The sequence below is a fragment of the Monopterus albus genome, unplaced genomic scaffold (assembly GCF_001952655.1).
Source record: "Monopterus albus unplaced genomic scaffold, M_albus_1.0 scaffold18.1, whole genome shotgun sequence".
NCBI lineage: Eukaryota > Metazoa > Chordata > Actinopteri > Synbranchiformes > Synbranchidae > Monopterus > Monopterus albus.
In genome coordinates, this window is record NW_018127898.1 from 2,372,092 (window position 1) to 2,390,337 (window position 18,246).

At 39.2% G+C, this 18,246-nt stretch overlaps 1 protein-coding gene across 1 annotated transcript in view; it reads left to right on the forward strand.

Annotated features, from left to right (window-relative positions):
• cpne5b (copine Vb) overlaps window positions 1-18,246 on the forward strand; it is a 114,258-nt gene that overhangs the window by 8,651 nt on the left and 87,361 nt on the right. The window contains exons 2-3 of the mRNA XM_020593095.1: window positions 16,847-16,887; window positions 17,200-17,246. Of these exons, the coding sequence (XP_020448751.1) occupies window positions 16,847-16,887; window positions 17,200-17,246 (88 nt within the window). The remainder of the gene's footprint in view (window positions 1-16,846; window positions 16,888-17,199; window positions 17,247-18,246) is intronic.

Consider the following 18,246-nt stretch of genomic DNA (forward strand, 5'->3'; position numbering starts at 1 on the left):
TATGTAGAGATACTGCTTGCAAACCAATGATGTAAGATGATGTCATGGGGTAGGACTGGATAAGTCTGACTTCTTCCTTCTCCATTCAAGCATGTACTAGGTATAAGCAAATTGATATTGGATTAGCATTTGTTAGATATGTGTAAAATTATGTGTGTTGTCATATCAACTGTCTTTACATGTTTGAAAGAATAAATCAAATCAAATCAAATCAAATCACCTCCCCAAAGATACCCAGAAAGAGAGAGAGGGGTGAGCTACTGTTTGGCCTGAAGCTTTGTGCAATCACAAGGAACATTTATGGATTCTTTCTTGTTGAGGTCACATTGATCTTTTTCCTTTTCTTAACTGCACTCTGCATAAGCTGCAGTGTTATTAAACTGGATTAGCACCAAGGACCACAACACTATAACACCTGCAACACTGATGAGTCTGCTTTTCTTTCTGACTCCAGCCTCTCCTACACAGACCTCTTGGGGGCCATTACACAGAATCTGGCAATAGCAGCTCACAACCTTTCTATTCCACATCTGATGGTAGATCTGTTTAGCAGAAGACCAGCAGACAGCTGTGTGGTCACTAGTGTGTGTATGTGTTAAGGCTGTTTTGGAAAGGAGCAAAGTGGTCCATGTGGGAGACAAATTAAGAGATTTTATGAAGCGTAGAAGCAATGCGTATTAAATATGCATCAGAGTTGATGTTTCTGCCTTTTCTGCCTACAAGACTGCATTGATCTCCAGTAAAGATATCATCTGATGGCATGTTTGTTTGGAGCTGTCTGCATATAAAACAACACTCTGACGCCAACGCAGAACGTAACACACTCTCTCACCTGCAGAACCAACCCATTATTTCCTCTTACTTACTAACACCTTGGATGATTGCAGTGCAGACAGCACATAATTTCTGAGCACCATTTACTATCTTTTACAGTCCAATGCTTTTTTGTGCATTTTTAAATTCCATTTTTCAGTGCCTTCTGTACAGCAGTGGACAGGCTGTGTCTAATGCTTTCACTAAATCAATGAAACTGAAAAGATTGAATGTGCACATGTCAGGGGTTTTATAGTTTGAAAGCAATATTTTCCTCTAGGTGCTTGTCTTATATTGATTCCAAAAAAAATCATCTTTACTCCTAAGAAAATTTGTTTGGGTTTTTTTTTCTTTTGCTTTCATTACCATGATACTAGAAAATGCTGATTTCTCTCTCTCTCCTCACCTGACACCCAATAATCCTCTCCAGCCCTGACAGCAGCACTGTTCAGCTGTCAGCATCTTCACACAGCAATGGCTATAATCAGCTCTGTCAGCTCTGCTGCTGAGAATGAACTGTCTCATTCCTGTAGCCATCAAATTCTTCTATCCTGCACACTTATATACAGTACGCCTGGGTGAGAGAATCTCCTTGAATACAAACATGACCTGGTGAGGCTGTGGTCAACAGCCGCTGAACATCAGTGATCTTAAGTCCAAAAGCGGGGGAATGCGTTCCACGAGTGTCAGTGATGGTTCACTGTCATGCTTGCATTAATGGCTGAGAGGCTGAAACAGCGCTTTGATCTGTGCTCTCTGGCCGACAGGCTCGCTGGCTCTTGCTGAGAAGGTAAAGTCAGATTTATCGGTGAAGGACTGGGGAAATGGAGCAGCACCTAAATGCACTCTCTCTTTATCTCTTTCTGTCCTAAATAGCTAAAACATCCGTGACCAGTTAGGGGTCTAATGTGAATTTCAGTTTCAGCTTTGGAAAGAGGGCTGTGGCCTCTGGTGTTAAGAGCCTTTAAGTGTAACCTTTGCTTGTGGAGTCTCAGATTACCTAGACTGCCAGTGAAGTTCAGTTTTATCTGAGGAGCATAAATGCAACTGTAATAAATGAAGGATTTGTTATTAAAATAATTTGTACTAATTTGGGAAACCCATGCACACTCACTGAAACTACTTTTTCCCACCCAAGCAAAGGATTTTGGTGTAATTGATTCTTAAAAAAAACACCAATTTCACCATGGTCTATAATTCAATAGTTATTTGGCTGCAGTGTTTTGTATCTGACATCCCAAAAGAAGTTTCCCTGTTTGTGAAAGTCAGCCGGATCTTTTCTATTTTTTATCATGTCAGCCTGGCATCAAATTTTTATCATCTCTCTTCAAGCTCTATGCTATCTGTGATGTTACAGTCAGCTTTAGTATGATGGATGTGTTCACAGAGAAACCCAAACACCACAGGAGTGCACTTATGCATTTCGTCCCCTTCAGGCTCTGTGCTTCAGCACATTCAACTTGAAATAAAACAATGAATACTACATTGCTCTTCTCCCCAATTCGAGTGGGTTTACATCAATATAAAGAGATCTGTGTGTGACATACAGGTCTTTCAACACTTGGCTGCTAAATGTTCCTTAGACAGCTGTGTGTCATTTCAGCATTAGTTCTTGCATGAAAGCGATTACACGTGGTTTGAAATTGATTGAGAGTTGAGGGGTGCCATTTAGACTGAGGTGGAGTTGTCAGACAATAAGAAGAGGAAGGAGGTGACCATGCAAGTGAAGAAGATAATTACAAGGCTAAAAAAAAAAAACTATCAAAGATGGTTTGCAACATTCAACAGCTATTCAACAGGATGTTCTAAAAAATGAAGTATAGACAGCAAAACTTGAAAATGGAAAACAGTTTCTTTATGACCGCGCAGCAAATCAAGACATGTTCTAAAAAATGAAGCATAGACAGCAAAACTAGAAAATGGAAAACAGCTTCTTTATGACCGCGCAGCAAATCAAGAACGCTCTCCAGGACGTACAGTAAGGGTGTGTGTGTTTTCTTCTCAGTGATCTTTATAACCTCAGAAAATTCTTCACAAAATGCAAATATCCTTGGTTACCCTCAAAAGCAGAATGGTCTGGTCGCAGTTTATAAAAACATAGGAAAAGAAAAGATAAACTTTCTTTGGACAAAAATCAGCCCCTATCAAATTAATGTAAAGTGGAAAATGTGGAGAAAAAGAGAAAGAACAATGACTCAAAGCATACTGCCTCATGTGTTGTTGTTCTCTTATGGCCTGGGCATGTGGAGCTGGCACACTGCTGACATCACCAGGGAAGGTATGAAGCATCTGCTGATGACTGCAACAGGTTTTCAAAGAGATATTAAGTATGATGATCCTGTTTGACCTCATGTGTATCTGTCCAATTACTTTGAATTCCAAAATGTTGGGCACAATGTGACTAAATCATTCACAGATTTATTTCCATACTGATGTAAATACATTCAAATTAAAGCTGAGAATTGGAACATTTTTGGTTTATCTAATATTTCATTCCAAAATGAATGTGCTGAAGTGCAGAGGCTGAAAAATATTGGAGTGTATCTTGGTCGTAACTATCAGTTTGTTGGAACACATGGTCAGAAAAAAATGCAGTCTGTTTGCTTTTGACATGATTGAAGCCAGGCATTTGTGCATTTGCATATCTACTGTTCTTAGTGAGGTGGGTGAGGAGATAACTTTGCTTTCCAGTCTTTCCTCAGGTTAGAGACTGATGAGTGCTTATACCTGTAGGATCTGCATATGGGGAATGGGTGACCTGAATAATCTGTCTAACTGGGGGACCCGTTAACACTCAGCCAGGGTGAGCTACTTGCTCATCTCTTCTGGCATTTTAACAAAGTTATACTGGACTGAAGGATTGCTTTTTGACTCTCACATTGATTTAACAATTTCATTCATTTGGATTTTCAGCTGGAGCTAGTGACAAACCAAACACAGCTAAGACACCCCAGTTACACATCAGAATGTATAATAGCTATGTTGGTCCACAGCGCAAAAGGTACTAGCCTCACAACAACACCTCCACAATTGTCACACTGCAATGTTTTTCTGGTACGGCAACATCTTTCTGACAGTGAAAACAAAAGCCAATGGCTGACATTCCTTATACACTTGTTCTTAAATTGAGGCACAGGAACAACACGGTTAGGGTTTGGAAAAGTCCCTGGGTTCAATTAAAACACCCTCAAATGAAAAGCACAATGTCACACAAGGGACTTGACTCTTGGTCATCTGTGTGAAAGTCAAGTGTCTGTTGGACCCAGCCACCCCCTTCCTGGTGTTTTTAATATTCAACATTTCAAAACCACACACCTTCAACAGGCACTATATGTTAGCTTCCTGATCCACACTCCAATCTAGTTGGTGGAGGTAACGCACCATTTTGTTGTTTGCCAACGGACATAAAACACCTAGAACAAGAAAACAAAGGACGACACCGGACTGAGATACAAAAAATGTTGGTGACATAAAACACCCAGAACAAGAAAACAAAGGAGGGCACCGGACTGAGATACAAAAAATGTTGGTATGTCACAACTTTACAGCTGTTATTGTGACACTACTTTTTGATGTACTGATAGCGCAGTGAGTGAATACACACTATTATTCCTAGTTCCAAAAATGTAAGGTCAGACAATCTGACAAAGGAATGCAAACACCACACGTTAAATCTTCTAAATCACAGATGTGCTGCAGAGCAATGAATCATGTTAGTTTTCTAAACATTTGTGATACATGTGAAATTGCATTTGATTGATTTATTTATTTTACAAAAGTATTATAGCATCTGGTAAGTTTCCAAAGTCATCTCAAAGACATGCTTTGCAAAGATTTGATCTTTTTCACCAAAAATCCTAAAAATATCACAAAAATACAATGACTAAAAGTCTTCTGATAAATGAACAGTCATTTAGCTGTGTGATTGTATTCACTGTGCTGCGGTAGAAGCATCTGTTCTTAGCATACAGTATGTGATGGGGTAATGAGAGCTTAATAGCTTTCACTCAGAGCTATTGAAGAAGGTGAGTCACAGCTTTAAATCACTGGGCAATTAGAATTGTGCTTTTTCATTCTCACTAGGACCACATCCACTACAAGTGAAGCATCTTAATTGAATACAATGAGCTATATTTTTAAATGACGTGCCAGTTTTGGTTTCTATGGAGCCCCTGAGGAGTTGTGGTTAAAAAAAAACACATTTTGGTCAGAATCTGTGCACATGGATTACTAAACTGGATGGGGTGTAGCCTGTTAGCCTATGTCATATAGATTGTATGTGAATGTACTTCAGGTTTTGGCTGTTAATGGCCGGAAGAAGCTTCTAATAAAATACGACAAGTGTGACTGCAGCATTTTGACTCATGGACTGATTTCCTGTGTTATATAGTGCCTGTGTTATTTTGTGTTAATAGTCTACTTATTGACTTTCAAGACCTGTGTACATTATTGATGGCAAGTGCTGATCAAGGCAGGTTTGTCTCTTGGTTATTGTGCTACCCAGCATGGATGCAATAAAGAAAACCTAATACTGTCCTATTACTGTCCATCCCACTAAACCCTCACAACAGTACCGTGTGGCAGCTCCTCTAAACCACATTAACGAAGTAGCCTACATACAACAAGAAAAGGACATGACAGAACACTGAGGACCTGACAGCTTTGCTGGTGAACGCAACCCCTCCCCGGGCATAAGCCCTACAGAAGCCCCTAGTCCAGCTCCCCTGACACGCCACAGTATTGATCATGAGTTATGAGTTTATGGTTTTTATATACCATCAGCGGCTTATGGACTTACAGTAAGAGCAGGAAATAGGCTCCAGTTTTGTAAACCATGCGCTTGCTTTAGTAATCTGTGCACACAGTTTACTAATCTGCGCGCATGGATTCTTACCTAATTATATTTTTCTACTATATGACCCCTCAGGGGCGCCGTAGGCTCTGGACACAGGTGACTAGATACTTCAATTTGGTGGTGGAGCAGCAACAAGAATGCATGTGGGGGCAAATCTTTCGAGATAAAGTCTCTTTATATAGAGGCACTCAAAATCTTACCTGCCAGTGCTGCAACTCATTATGAACTACAAGTTTGCTCTTATCAATTTTTGTGCCTTTTTTCTAGACAAGATGAATGGGGAATTTGAGTCTGCGCTGCTTATGATTAGAAACAATAATTAGAAACAATATGTGCTATGATTCAGCTAATGAGTCCCAGCTTGCAGCATATCTACTTATACTGTATTTTTCCTCCTCATTTGGTGGAGCCAATGAGCTGGAATCACAGTACTTCCAACAAATCTGAGCTTTTTACCAACAAATACATCATCTATCCAATTGAAGCATCACATATAGTAGTTTTATGCTGATAGGATTTTCAGTTCAACACATTGAGCATCACTGTAAACTAAAAGCACCATGGCCATTTGAAGCAATGCTAGTACGTGACAACAATTTATTTATTTTTTTTACATTGTGCAACCTTTAAATCTGATTTCCTGAAACTCCATACCAAAACGTCAAAATAATATAACTAATCTATTATACAAGTAAGTCAGGCTGAGAAATGAATTACAAAAACAACAACAAATGCTGTTATTGTTTCTAATGCCACTTTTATCTTGTGGTGGGTGATGCATGACTGACTTCACTCCTCAGAGGAGATGAGGTTGTTAGCCTATTCCAGCTCACAGTGCTGTTTCAGCTCTAACTCTTGAGACCCTCTGTGCAGGGTGGGATGATTGGGCAAGATCGCCCCGTGTGGTATAGCAAAGCTGGAGATGTGCGAAAAGTGTGTGGGTGAGATGACTGGATTTGATTATGGAGCTACCGACGTCCTGAGGGGAAATGGATAATGGATGAGTGAAAGAATGTGTGTGCCATTGCATAGCTGGTTTTCTTAACTGCATTCATAACTATGCGATTGATTTTAAGATGGTTTAGGACAGTTATAGAATTCAAACTGACTGTAAATAAAGCTGTGTACATTTTTCTGTCAGCTCTCAAAACAACCTAGTCCCCTGTTTAAGGTATTAAATGTAATGATTGCACTCTTAGTTGAAGATGCCTTTAAATGTGTTTCTCTTTCTCAAAGTAACTAAGTGGTTATTAACTTTTGAAGCATTATTTGTCATATTTTAGCATCTCTTCAATTTATGTTGGGATTTTTCTGCACTTTTCATACCCAGCAGTGCCCTTCTGGGGATGGAGTTAGTCAGTCAGTCAGTCACTGAAACATTGCAGCAATAACTGGAATGATTGTCATGACATTTTGCACACTTAGTCATAGTTTCCAGAGAAATAAGCATCTGACTTTGGCGATCTCTGACATTTTTCCTACCACCACCATGAAGCTGACTGTTTATTTATTTATTTATTTTGAGTGACATGTCCTGACAACTACAGTACTCGATAGATTGCCATCAAATTGGATACACACATTCATGATTCCCTGATGCAGTGTTTGGTGATGCTTTGACTTTTCCTCAGTTAGACAAGCTTGAGGATTAAAAAATAAAACTTTAAATGAAATATGTATAAATCCTTAGCGTTTGTTGCAGAGCAGTGCTAATTTTAGATAGATAATCTGCAGGGGACAGGAGCACACCAGAACATCTGGGCTTCACAAGGAGCACAGGAAACATTTAGAGACGGAACAGAAAGGTTTGGATTTAAACAGCTAGATAATAACTTTCAATGACTACTGGATACTTTTCCATAAAATTAGGGTCAACTCATCTAAAATCGTCTCAATCCACCCCTGACCACATGACAAAACTTAATAACACTGGTGATCCCTTAACTTTTCCTCTCAGCATTTCACCAAATGCCTGCAAAACTAATGACATGCACATCAGCCTCAGCTGTGATTGTGTTTAGGGGGAATTAGTAAATGTTAGCGTGCTAAGACACTAAAATAAGACACCTAACACGGTAATCTTTATACCAGGTTCATTATAAGCCTGCAGAGGTTACTGTGGATTGTTCAAGACTGCTGCATGTTGCATATGCCAGTGAATGACTTGACCCACAGCTCTTGTGGGAGCCAGAGTAGCTCATCAACTAAAGGAGCTCATCTTAGGGGCAAGCAGAGGAGGGATGTCCATCTGAGATCCCCATTCAGTGTCCCACTTTACTGAAACAATCACAATTTACACTGACCTACTTTGAAGTCATTTCAAGACGTTTTCTCTCAGGATATTATTGTTACAGTATGGGCTCACTTTCATTTCCATTTTGCTTGCATCTTGCTGCACTTACCCCCAGTGTAAAAATGGTACAAATGTAAAGGCAGCAAGCAGGAAATGTTTTTCCACTGCTTCAATCAGAAAAAAAGTGTTTTACCTACAAAATACAAGCTGATTTCTGCCGTGTGACAGCATCAGAAGACTAAATTGTGAAAGCTTGACAGTTTAAAAATGAAAAGCTGTACATCACTTTTTGCAGGTCACAGAAAAACAGATGACACAAACTATAATTGATAAATAAACCGCAATTTATGACTTGGGCTATGGCACAATCCATGCCAGACTGCAAGCTATCCGGGTATATGTGATAGGCTGAGCAGGAATCTCCCCAGAGGAAATCCTGTCCTGAATAATTCAGCAGCTGGTGGAGAAAATGATCCTGCTTGGTTCTGTCATTGATCCGACTCTAAAGCAATGCCTGCGCTACAGTCTGGGATAAGGCGTTTGAGGCTATCAAGACCGCTTTATTTATGAATCGCTACTGCTTGTGGTGGAGTTGTAGGTGTAACATTGGGTGATAAAGCAACATTTGTATACATATAATATAAATATTACAATCTGTACATGTTTACTGGACATCATGTAGGAAAACGCATTTATAATACATTAAATATTACTGTTTGCCAAATAATTAGAAAGTGCAAATGACAAGCAGAGCGTGATGAGACGAGAAAAAATGATAAAGGGCTAGTGAAAGATTTTCTGATACATCATCCAGCTTTAATAACACCATGATGCTGTGCTCAGTGCTCCTCTCCCTCTCTTATAAACAGATTACCCTCCTTCTTCCACCTCCACATTTTTCTCTATTGCTTCCTCTACAATGCCACTATTCTCCATTCCCCATCTGCTCACTTCTTCCTTTTTCATCTATTTTCCAACTGCTCTCCCTAAGCTCCCTTCTCTTTTTATCTTGCTCATACCTCCTCATTCCTCATTAACTCCTCCCTTCCTCTGTCATCCACCGCTATCATCTGCTCATTCCTTTCATTTTATCTCAGCAGCGATGCTTTTTCCTTCAAGAGTTGTGAGGAGAGCCTACTTATTAAAATCCATCATAGCTTAAATGTCCTTGAGGAAAACACTCAGACTGTTTCTGCTTTTTTTTTTTTTTTTGTCACAAATTGTCAAATACTTTCAAAACATCAGGCATTGGGAAATTCACAAGCTGTTGGGTTTGTAGCCTCTTCGTTGTCTATTTTTAGCTAAATGAATTTGAAAGGGGTTACATTTGTTAAATATAACCCTCATTTCCTCCAGTCTTGAGTCGTGCTGCATTTTGTTCACTCAAGAGGTCGAGCACAGAGCCTAGGCTGTACAGACCGGTCACACCCACAGACTGGCACCAGCAAAATACACCATCTATGTCAAGAACATGTTCATGAATCAGATGTAGACTTTTCTTAGAACCTTTCTTAAGAATAAATTTAAGAAAAGAATTCGGATGATATTGGTGAATGAGGCCCATTACTCAGATCTGTGTAATGGTCCTAGTAGGTTGGCTATTGACTTCTGTAACCTGCCATGGCTTTACTGCAAGAAATGGTGACCGAATGTATGTCATGTCACAGTACCAGAGTTGGGAAAGTACACAAAATCGTTACTCAAGTAGAAGTACAGACGCCTGAAAAATCTACTTAAGTACAATAGCTTCTGCACAATACAGTGTGAATGAATATATCCTCTGGAATCATTTTACAGTGAAGCAGTATTAGCAAGGAGTCCTCAGTCAAGTAAAAAATCCATGAACTCCTAAAGTTTGACTTACTGTATGTGCCTGTGGCAGCCTTTTTTTTTTTGCTGACTTCTGCTCTATTCCAAGTCAAGGATCTTGTCAGCTCAATTTGCATGTCTTGAAAGGCTTCTTCAAAAGGGGCCACTCATCCCTAGATATTTCTCATCCTTTTCCCAGCCCGCAATCAGAGCAGTTAGACATGAAGAACGCAGGGATCTCCCGCAGGTTAGAGGAAAGGAGCTGTCTAATTATAGCGGTTTCTGTCAGATCTCAGTAAATAAAGTCCGCTATGTCTGTGTCTGTCTAACAGGGGCTCGTTTCTTCTCCGTGTGTGAGAGGAACACTGTCATATTCAGTGCATTTCTGTTCCAACCTCTGAGGACTTCATTTTTCTCCTGCAATCTTTTTCCAGCTCCCTCTCTCACACACACTTTTTCTAATACACATTTTTTTTTTCTTACATTTAAAAACACACCCAAATTCTTCCCCCGCTACCTCCGTCTCGCTACATCTCAGATGTTTTCATAACCTCATTTACATAAGGGAAGTTGTGTTTCAGGAAGTTGGTTTGAAGCCCCTTTAGTATTGCCAGTCCCTTTGAAATGGATTATGTAACATCGAATGCAAATTTGGTGAGTCTTTTTAAATACTGTGTCAGAGTAGTTAAGGATGTCCTGGTGAAAAAGTTTATTCCTGTTCAGCATCTAATCCTGGTGAAATATTTTCCAAGCATCTACTGTATGCATTCATCGTCTCTTATATACAGTACACTGACCTCAAATTATGAATTCTCTCAAGCTACATTCCAGCAAAGGACCATGATTTGTTGCAAAAGAATCAGGAGATTTTACAAGATGCAATCCTGCAGACATGTCCTCATAAGACTATTTTCAAACTCTCTGCTGATTTAAGACTCTCAGCATCAGTTTGACTTGGTTTCATTTGAGAACTTTCATGCACCACTGTAATAAAGCTCTGGAGTTTTAACCAGGCTGTTTATTGTTGTGAAATCTGAATGTGGTTGACTTCCACATTTAGGGCAGGATGATGTGGAGTTGGGGCTGGTGTGTAGGAAGGCACATGCTGTGGGGGTTGCACTTGACACAGATTGTTTTGATGAGGCTTTTTTTCCCAACAGACCTACAGTAGTGCTTAGCACACATCAGCCCCTGCTGCCTGTGTGTTCAAAGCTTTAGTTAATGTAGGCCTTTTGTCATGCTTTTGTTCACCTGCTGAGTTTGAGTGTTTTTGTACACACATGTACTGTATGCCCATGCATGTACTGTACAGTATACAGTATATAAAGGTGAATGTATATTTTGTACCACAGCTTGTCTGGTTGAGTATCAAATTGGTGTGTGTGTGTGTCCTCTCCACACCCGATAACAGGAGTACCTTAAAGGAATAATGAAGATAAAAGCAAAAACAACACAAACAACAGGCCTCATTTTTTTTAATGAGGCCTGTTGTTTGTGTTGTTTAAAAAAAAAAGAACAACTTATTGAAACAGTGTCAACAAAAATGTTACGCTGCACTTATAAAAGACAGTGTTTGTGACGAGGCTGTCTATTGATTTCCCAGGTGGTCAATGCATCCTCATTCAGACACTGTATGAAACCTTCTCCACTTTGACACAAAGGCCGTTCTAAGGTTACTCTTTCTCTCAGTTGCAACACTACGGTCTTCTTTTCCCCCCCCCCTTTCAATCAAATGTAGCATGGGATACATACAGTACAAGACATGTTTATGCCTTAAAAATGGCTGCTCTTTCACAAACCGGTTGAAAATCGACAGATGCGAGTTCATAATTTCTCTCATACTGACTCATTAGACAATGAAGAATGTCAGATAAATTTACACCAGTTACCTTAAAACCAGCTATCATCTCTGACAATTATTCAGTCATCTATTTTGTCTATGACATGTACCGCAACACTGAAAGATAATTATCATTTATGTGTATTTAAATTTCAGACTGTAATTATCATTCACTTCAGATTAAGTGAGCTGACATGAAATTAGTTTCGTCTGAGAACTTGAGTGCAGGTTTTAGAATACACTTGTCAAAATGTAAAAGCTTGTAATAACTTAATGGGACCAAATACTTTTAATTATTCAGCAGCTGTAGAAAATTACCCCTTCATAGTAAATAAGTAGAATCTGTTCTGTTGGCCTTGTCACTTCTTTCTGCTGTTGTAATTACAATAGTATGTACTTAAACTGTAATTATGTTGTGCTTTCGTTGTTTGCTTTCCTTTCATTGATTGTTAAGGAACCTTTCATTTTTAAAATAGAATTTCTAAAAACTTTTCATTTCAGAGATGTACTTGCCTAACAAATTATTGGATGATGGTAAACACCATGACAACCGTGCAACATCCATCATATGTAGCTTGTGTCACTGACACAATGAAATGCACCAAGTGAACTAGCCAAGGGTGGGGGCATGAAATAAAAAGATCCTTTTCTACAGAATATGAGACTATTTAAAACCCACATCTATTGCAATAAGATAGAATCACTGTCTTCTTCACCAAGTTACCTTAGTGTGCTACCCATGGGCTTAAACCTGGACACCGTCCTTCTTGGAAAGACTTTTAAAGAATTTTAAGTACATGGCCATAGTAACATAAATGCTCATCTATCATACTCTACAGAAAATCATGTTTAAGTTATTGAATTTAAAGCATCAAAACACCATCTTCCTCACCAGTCATCTTTCTAGGGTAATGACTGTACCATTCCCAGAGGAGCTCATGGCCCAAAGTGCTGTTGGTATACAACACCCTCACTCCCTTAAGCAGGAAAAGGATGATGTATGTGTCTCTATTAAACTACTGAGAGGAGTGAGTTTTCCTCACAGACTGTAACAACTGTTCTACACAAAGCAGCACTGTTTGCAGAATGGCAGACAGAATACACTCGCCATCATAATTGGTTAGATCAGAGATACAGACTATGCAGTATTTACTGTATAAACACTGAATATAAAAGATGGCTTCTATAAAAATCTTAGCTCTCAGGTATGAATAGGTGTTTTGAGTCATTATCACTTCATTAAATTGTCCTTACAAGTTGTTATCCCAGCCATAACTATGGTTAAGTAGGGACAAACTGCACCTACCACTAGGCCAGAAGGTGTATTATTATCAGAACATGTTCAAATTAGGCAACCCTCCAGTGGCTGTAGTAATTACTGTAGGACAGAAGCAGTACTCACTTCCAGTGATGTCATATTAAAAAACATGGGTCTTTAAAAATGGGAGACAACTGTTTATTTCCTCTTTTGTTATAAATGTACAGGATCGTGTATGGGAAGTGGGTGTGTGGTTGTCAATACAGCAAAAATATCTATAGGCACAAGAAAAATGTAAACACCCTCTATGTAAACCTTTATAGTCACTGGCATGTTTTGGTGTCTTTTGATTTGTGATGCTGTGGAAATTAAACGCGGTCTGATGCGCCCAGATCTAACAGCTCTAAATATAAAAACAGAACAAATGAAACAGCAGATAAACTCCCACACTTTCTTAATTGGGATACAGTACATGTATAATTTTTAGATGAAGTGATAAAAATAACAAACTCCTCCAGGAGCTCCACAGCTAGCAGTATAAAATAAAAGAGAAAATGAAGCTTTCATTTTCAAATAAATAGGAACTGTTGCATCACACTGTGCTAATGTACACTCTGAGGGCTGTTAGGGTGGGTTAGTGGATGTAAAGGGTCCAAATGTAAGGGAAAATGTATTTTGATCGGGGGATGAATGAATTAAACAGCATCCAGTTATTAGAAACAATATATTACTGAGAGAATGGCAAACTGAAAACTGTAAAAAACAATTAAAAATCTCTTTCTTTTGTTGGAATTGTGGCAGTGCAATTTTCACTAGGATGGAATGACGCTTAAATCAGAGTTATGTGTGCTCTGACACTGGATGAAGAACTTAAGATGTCAGGATATCATGTTTTCCCTTTTATAATCTGTAACTGTTTTCTCAAATTGGTCTTGAAAGCTTTAAAGGTAGAGAGGAAGGAATACAGGGAGAAGATTCACATAGGCCGAGGGTAATGAAAGAACACAGCTGAAGATTTATGATGACAAAAACTGCATATAAAATAAACAAGAAACAGAAACGTGAATCTGAGGAGGCAGCAGGCTTTGGTGTCTCAGGTGACGGCTCTCATGTCACTGAAGTCACCGAGTGAGAAAAAGACAGTAAGTAGGGTAACAGTGTTAGGTATAGAGGCCTCTGGCAGGCGTTATGAAAAGGTCAAGCAAACGTGATGGTGTAACATAGACACTCAAATCATGTGTGGAAGTTGAGAGATTAACATTTCTTTGTATTTTTTAAAAATCCATTTAAAAACTGTAAGGCTCAAGATTAAACAGAGAGAGGAGGAAAGTGCATGAAAGTAAGCAGGGGAAACTTGTGTGATGACAGTTGACCTCACAGAACCAAAGAAAGTAATGCATGTGTCAAGTGAGCCAAGAACCTGAAACTGAAAACCTTTTTTAGCCTGTGCACAGCATGAACAGTTTTCAGTGAATCAGTGGGGTGCCTTGCTGGAACACTGAAAACACTTCTGGTAATATATGCGTGGTTGTTTCTTGTGGACCAGGTCTGCTATTTGCATCGTCAGATAAATGAAATTCACCCTTTTAGATCAGATTTTTATGCTCCAGAAAGGACACTTAGGTCTTCTAACCAGTTGTTCCTGGAAGTACCGAAGTCCAGATGGAAACATTGGGGAGACCGAGCTTTTTCAGTTCAGGCTCCTATACTGTGGAATGGTCTACCACAGGAGATTAGATCTGCTCCGAACCTGACTGTTTTTAGATCACTTCTCAAAACACATTTGTACTCACTGGCTTTTATCAATTTTACTGATTGATGTATTTGTTTTGATTATGTATTTTTGCTGTTATTTTATTGTGTAGATGTGTTTTATCTGGTTTTATTTATTTTTATTATTTTGATATTTTACTGGAAAGCACCTTGTAACATAGGTTTAGAAAGGTGCTATATAAATAAATTTTGCTTGCTTGCTATGGGTCTACACAAGAAACAAAGTTAACGTTGATTGTTAGTTGCAGAGAAGCCAGTGTGTACACCTTCCAAATTTCAGCAGTGCATTGTGTTGCAATGTTAAGCAAGTCAATCCAACTTTGTATGAAAAAGAAAAAACATAATTGTCATAGCCTACTCAAAATCTGTACAAAGGAAACATCATGGGAATGTCACACTGACACCCAGGCATCTTTGCTTCTGTGCAGCCCAGAAAAGCATGTTCCAGCCTTAATACATCTCACACACACACACACACACACACACACACACACACACACTTAAAAAAAGTAAACACTGTCAGGGGTCTTTTCCAGTCAGCATCTGTTGTCTGAGCTCCTACAGTTGTAGTGCTAATGTGCAGTAGCTAGGTAAAGGATAGCTCTGTTGGTGGTGTGTTCATGGTACTCTGCTGGTGTGGAGAGTCACCAGAAAGATGATCCAGCCAAAACTAAATGAGTGAAAACAGCTGTGTGGCTTAACAGAGTCTGTCTGAAGAACTATTTCAGGTGCAACAAGCAAAAACCGATCTCAAAAGTATGGTTTCTTTGGTGAAATTTTCTTTAAAGGCCCATGGCACACACCTTGGCTGAATGTGAGAGTGTGTTCAGACTCTGACTGACATCTCGCTGGCTCTCCTGTTAGCTTTTAGTGCAGAACAGTGACACCTTAATCACCTAATCACTCTAGTACATGGAGTTTGGTAACCTCATTTAGTTCTCATGTAAGACAAGCCTCCCAAGAAGAGTGACAGTCTGGATTCCTAATTAGTTGTTTGGATGGAGCACAGTAGCCAGCATGTAAACATACCTGCCAATGTCACTTTTGTCTGGTTCGATGCTGGTGTGGTGCTCCCTCTTCAATGCCATGTCTACCTGTGACTTGAAGCTACAATGCAAGTTTGTTCACTCTCTCTCATTCCCAAAAGTACCAGCAATCTGGTAGCCTGCTGGCTGCTGTCACTCAAACACAGACGCGCCCCTACAGCCATCTAAGAAGAGCAATTTGGAAATTTCCCCCCCAAACCTTTTAATAACAAAACCACCCAGTACACTTAAACACATTAATAATATTTTTATAACATAAAGGAATGGCAAAATGTGATTTCAGTTTGATTTGCATTAATACAGGAGACTTCTGTTCATTTCCTGCTTCTAGTCGGCAGCTAATGTTTTTTTTAAAAGTACAACACAATTGTGCATTACTGTTACCATGACAACTAAGCTCCACTATCACTAACAAGGGACTTATTTAACCCTAAGCCTAAACCTGACAATAACTATACCACTGTCACATGGAATAACAAATCAGTGATTGTGAAAAGCACAGACTGTGTCATCCTGCTGATATGGTCAGATCAGAAAACTCCGTGTGTCGTTCTAGACAGCATGGAAAAATACATGTTTTGTTTTCTTAAATGAAGGACTGGCCACCATCAATTTTCAGTGTATTCGATCATTCAGCCAGAATGAGTAAATGCACCTGTAGGTGGGGTTTTGAAAGAAGAAAAGGAAGAAGGTATTTTAATACATATGTAGCTTTTGATTTTGTTTAAGATACATCCTCTACATATCTATGCACAAAAGTCACAGCATAATCAGAACCACAATTACTGCTCTGCAGCCACGTGCCTCCGCCAATCAGTCAAATTCAAGGGACAGAAGTGAGGTCACAGTGATCATGACCTTTGACCACCAATATCCAATCAGGCCATCCTTGAATCCAAGTGGACATTTGTGTCAATTTGAAGAAATTCTCTCAAAGCCTTTACTAAGATATTGCATTCATGAGCATGGGCGGGACAGACGAACAAACAACCTGAAAACATACTGCCTCCAGCCATGGCTGTCACTGGCATGGAGGGATAGAAAGTAAATTTTGCTGGAGAGTACATCTTCATGAAAAAAAAACACACTTTAGATCTCCTTGAAAGTAATTTGTCAACTTGAGTAACAATCTTTTCTCTTCTCTTTCTTTATTTTCCAGTAATCTGCTGGATAAAGACACTTTCTCCAAGTCAGATCCACGTGAGTACGTTGTAGAAACTGTCTGAGTGTTTGTGCTGTTTTGTCACCTCTGCTCTGATGCTTCAATCTTTTAAAATACTGCTCCTGGCCTGCTCCATTTTTATCTTTTCCCCTTCTCTCTGGGTCAGTGTGGTTTTTGTCTGTTGCCCTGTGATTTGGGAAATTGTTGTTTTGCTCAAAGTTCCATGGCTGTTTGTTCACTGTACTGGAGCTAAAACCCTCACACTGAATTCCCATTTGGAATCTTCTTTCTTTTTTCTTTCTTTCACAATATTTCCTGACTTTCTGTCTCTATCTGATACCTTTTCACAGTATGTGTGCTCTATACGCAAGGTGTGGAAACCAAACAGTGGAGAGAGGTGAGTACACGTACACACACACACACACACACACACACACACTCACACGTGCGTATATATAAAGAAGACAGGACTTATGTCCAATTAGGTTCTTGCTGCGCCCAACGTGAGTTTGTGTTCTTTATATGTCCCACTGTGCGTGTGTATACAGGACAGGAGGGGGGAGGCTCTAGTTAAGACATTTCAGTCTATTCGATCTATTTTTTTGTTTCACTGTAAGCGTGCAGCAGCTGACTTTAACACTTCATTAAAGCAGTTCAGCCATCAGTTGTCTAGAAATGCCAAGGAGGCATTCTCTAATTGGACATTTCAAACAACAAAGAAAATGCTTCACAATTTATTGATCAATACTTCGATATTGGGGGGTCTAAACAGCTGGGATGGCATTAAACCAGCTCTGATTGTGCTTTGGTTTTGAAGGCCTTGCTGCATTACATCCATTTTCTCCGTTAATTATCTGACAGTTCTACCTGTTTGTCCATTAATTTATTTGTTTTGGAGATAAAATGACCATTACATGATACCCAGTGAATAAATCACCAGTATTAAATTGAAGTACTACCTGGATCTTTTTTCCTTTACGTTAACGTCATCCTCTGTTGTTAGTAGTAGCGGAAATGACGTGTAAGCATTTGTTTTGGAAGGTCATACTGTATGGTGTGGAAGCCTGCCATTTGTTTCAGTGCAAAAAATGTCAGAATGTTGCACATGATCATAACAACCTGATACCTGTGTAGAGGATAAAGTTGGATGTCATCTATATCACTCTTATTGTCAATAAACCTAAAACCTACAACATCCAAATGCTCCTCTATTAACAGTTGTTTTTATGGAGCAACCTATACTTTCATGTATAGCACCCTGGCAAACTTTAGTTTTAAATGTGCTTTATACAGTAAGTACTAACTATTGTATCAGTAGTTTGAAACTGAAATAGCTTATCCCCCCATCTCTCCCTCTCTCTATACATATATATATGTTTGTATGTATATACTGTGTG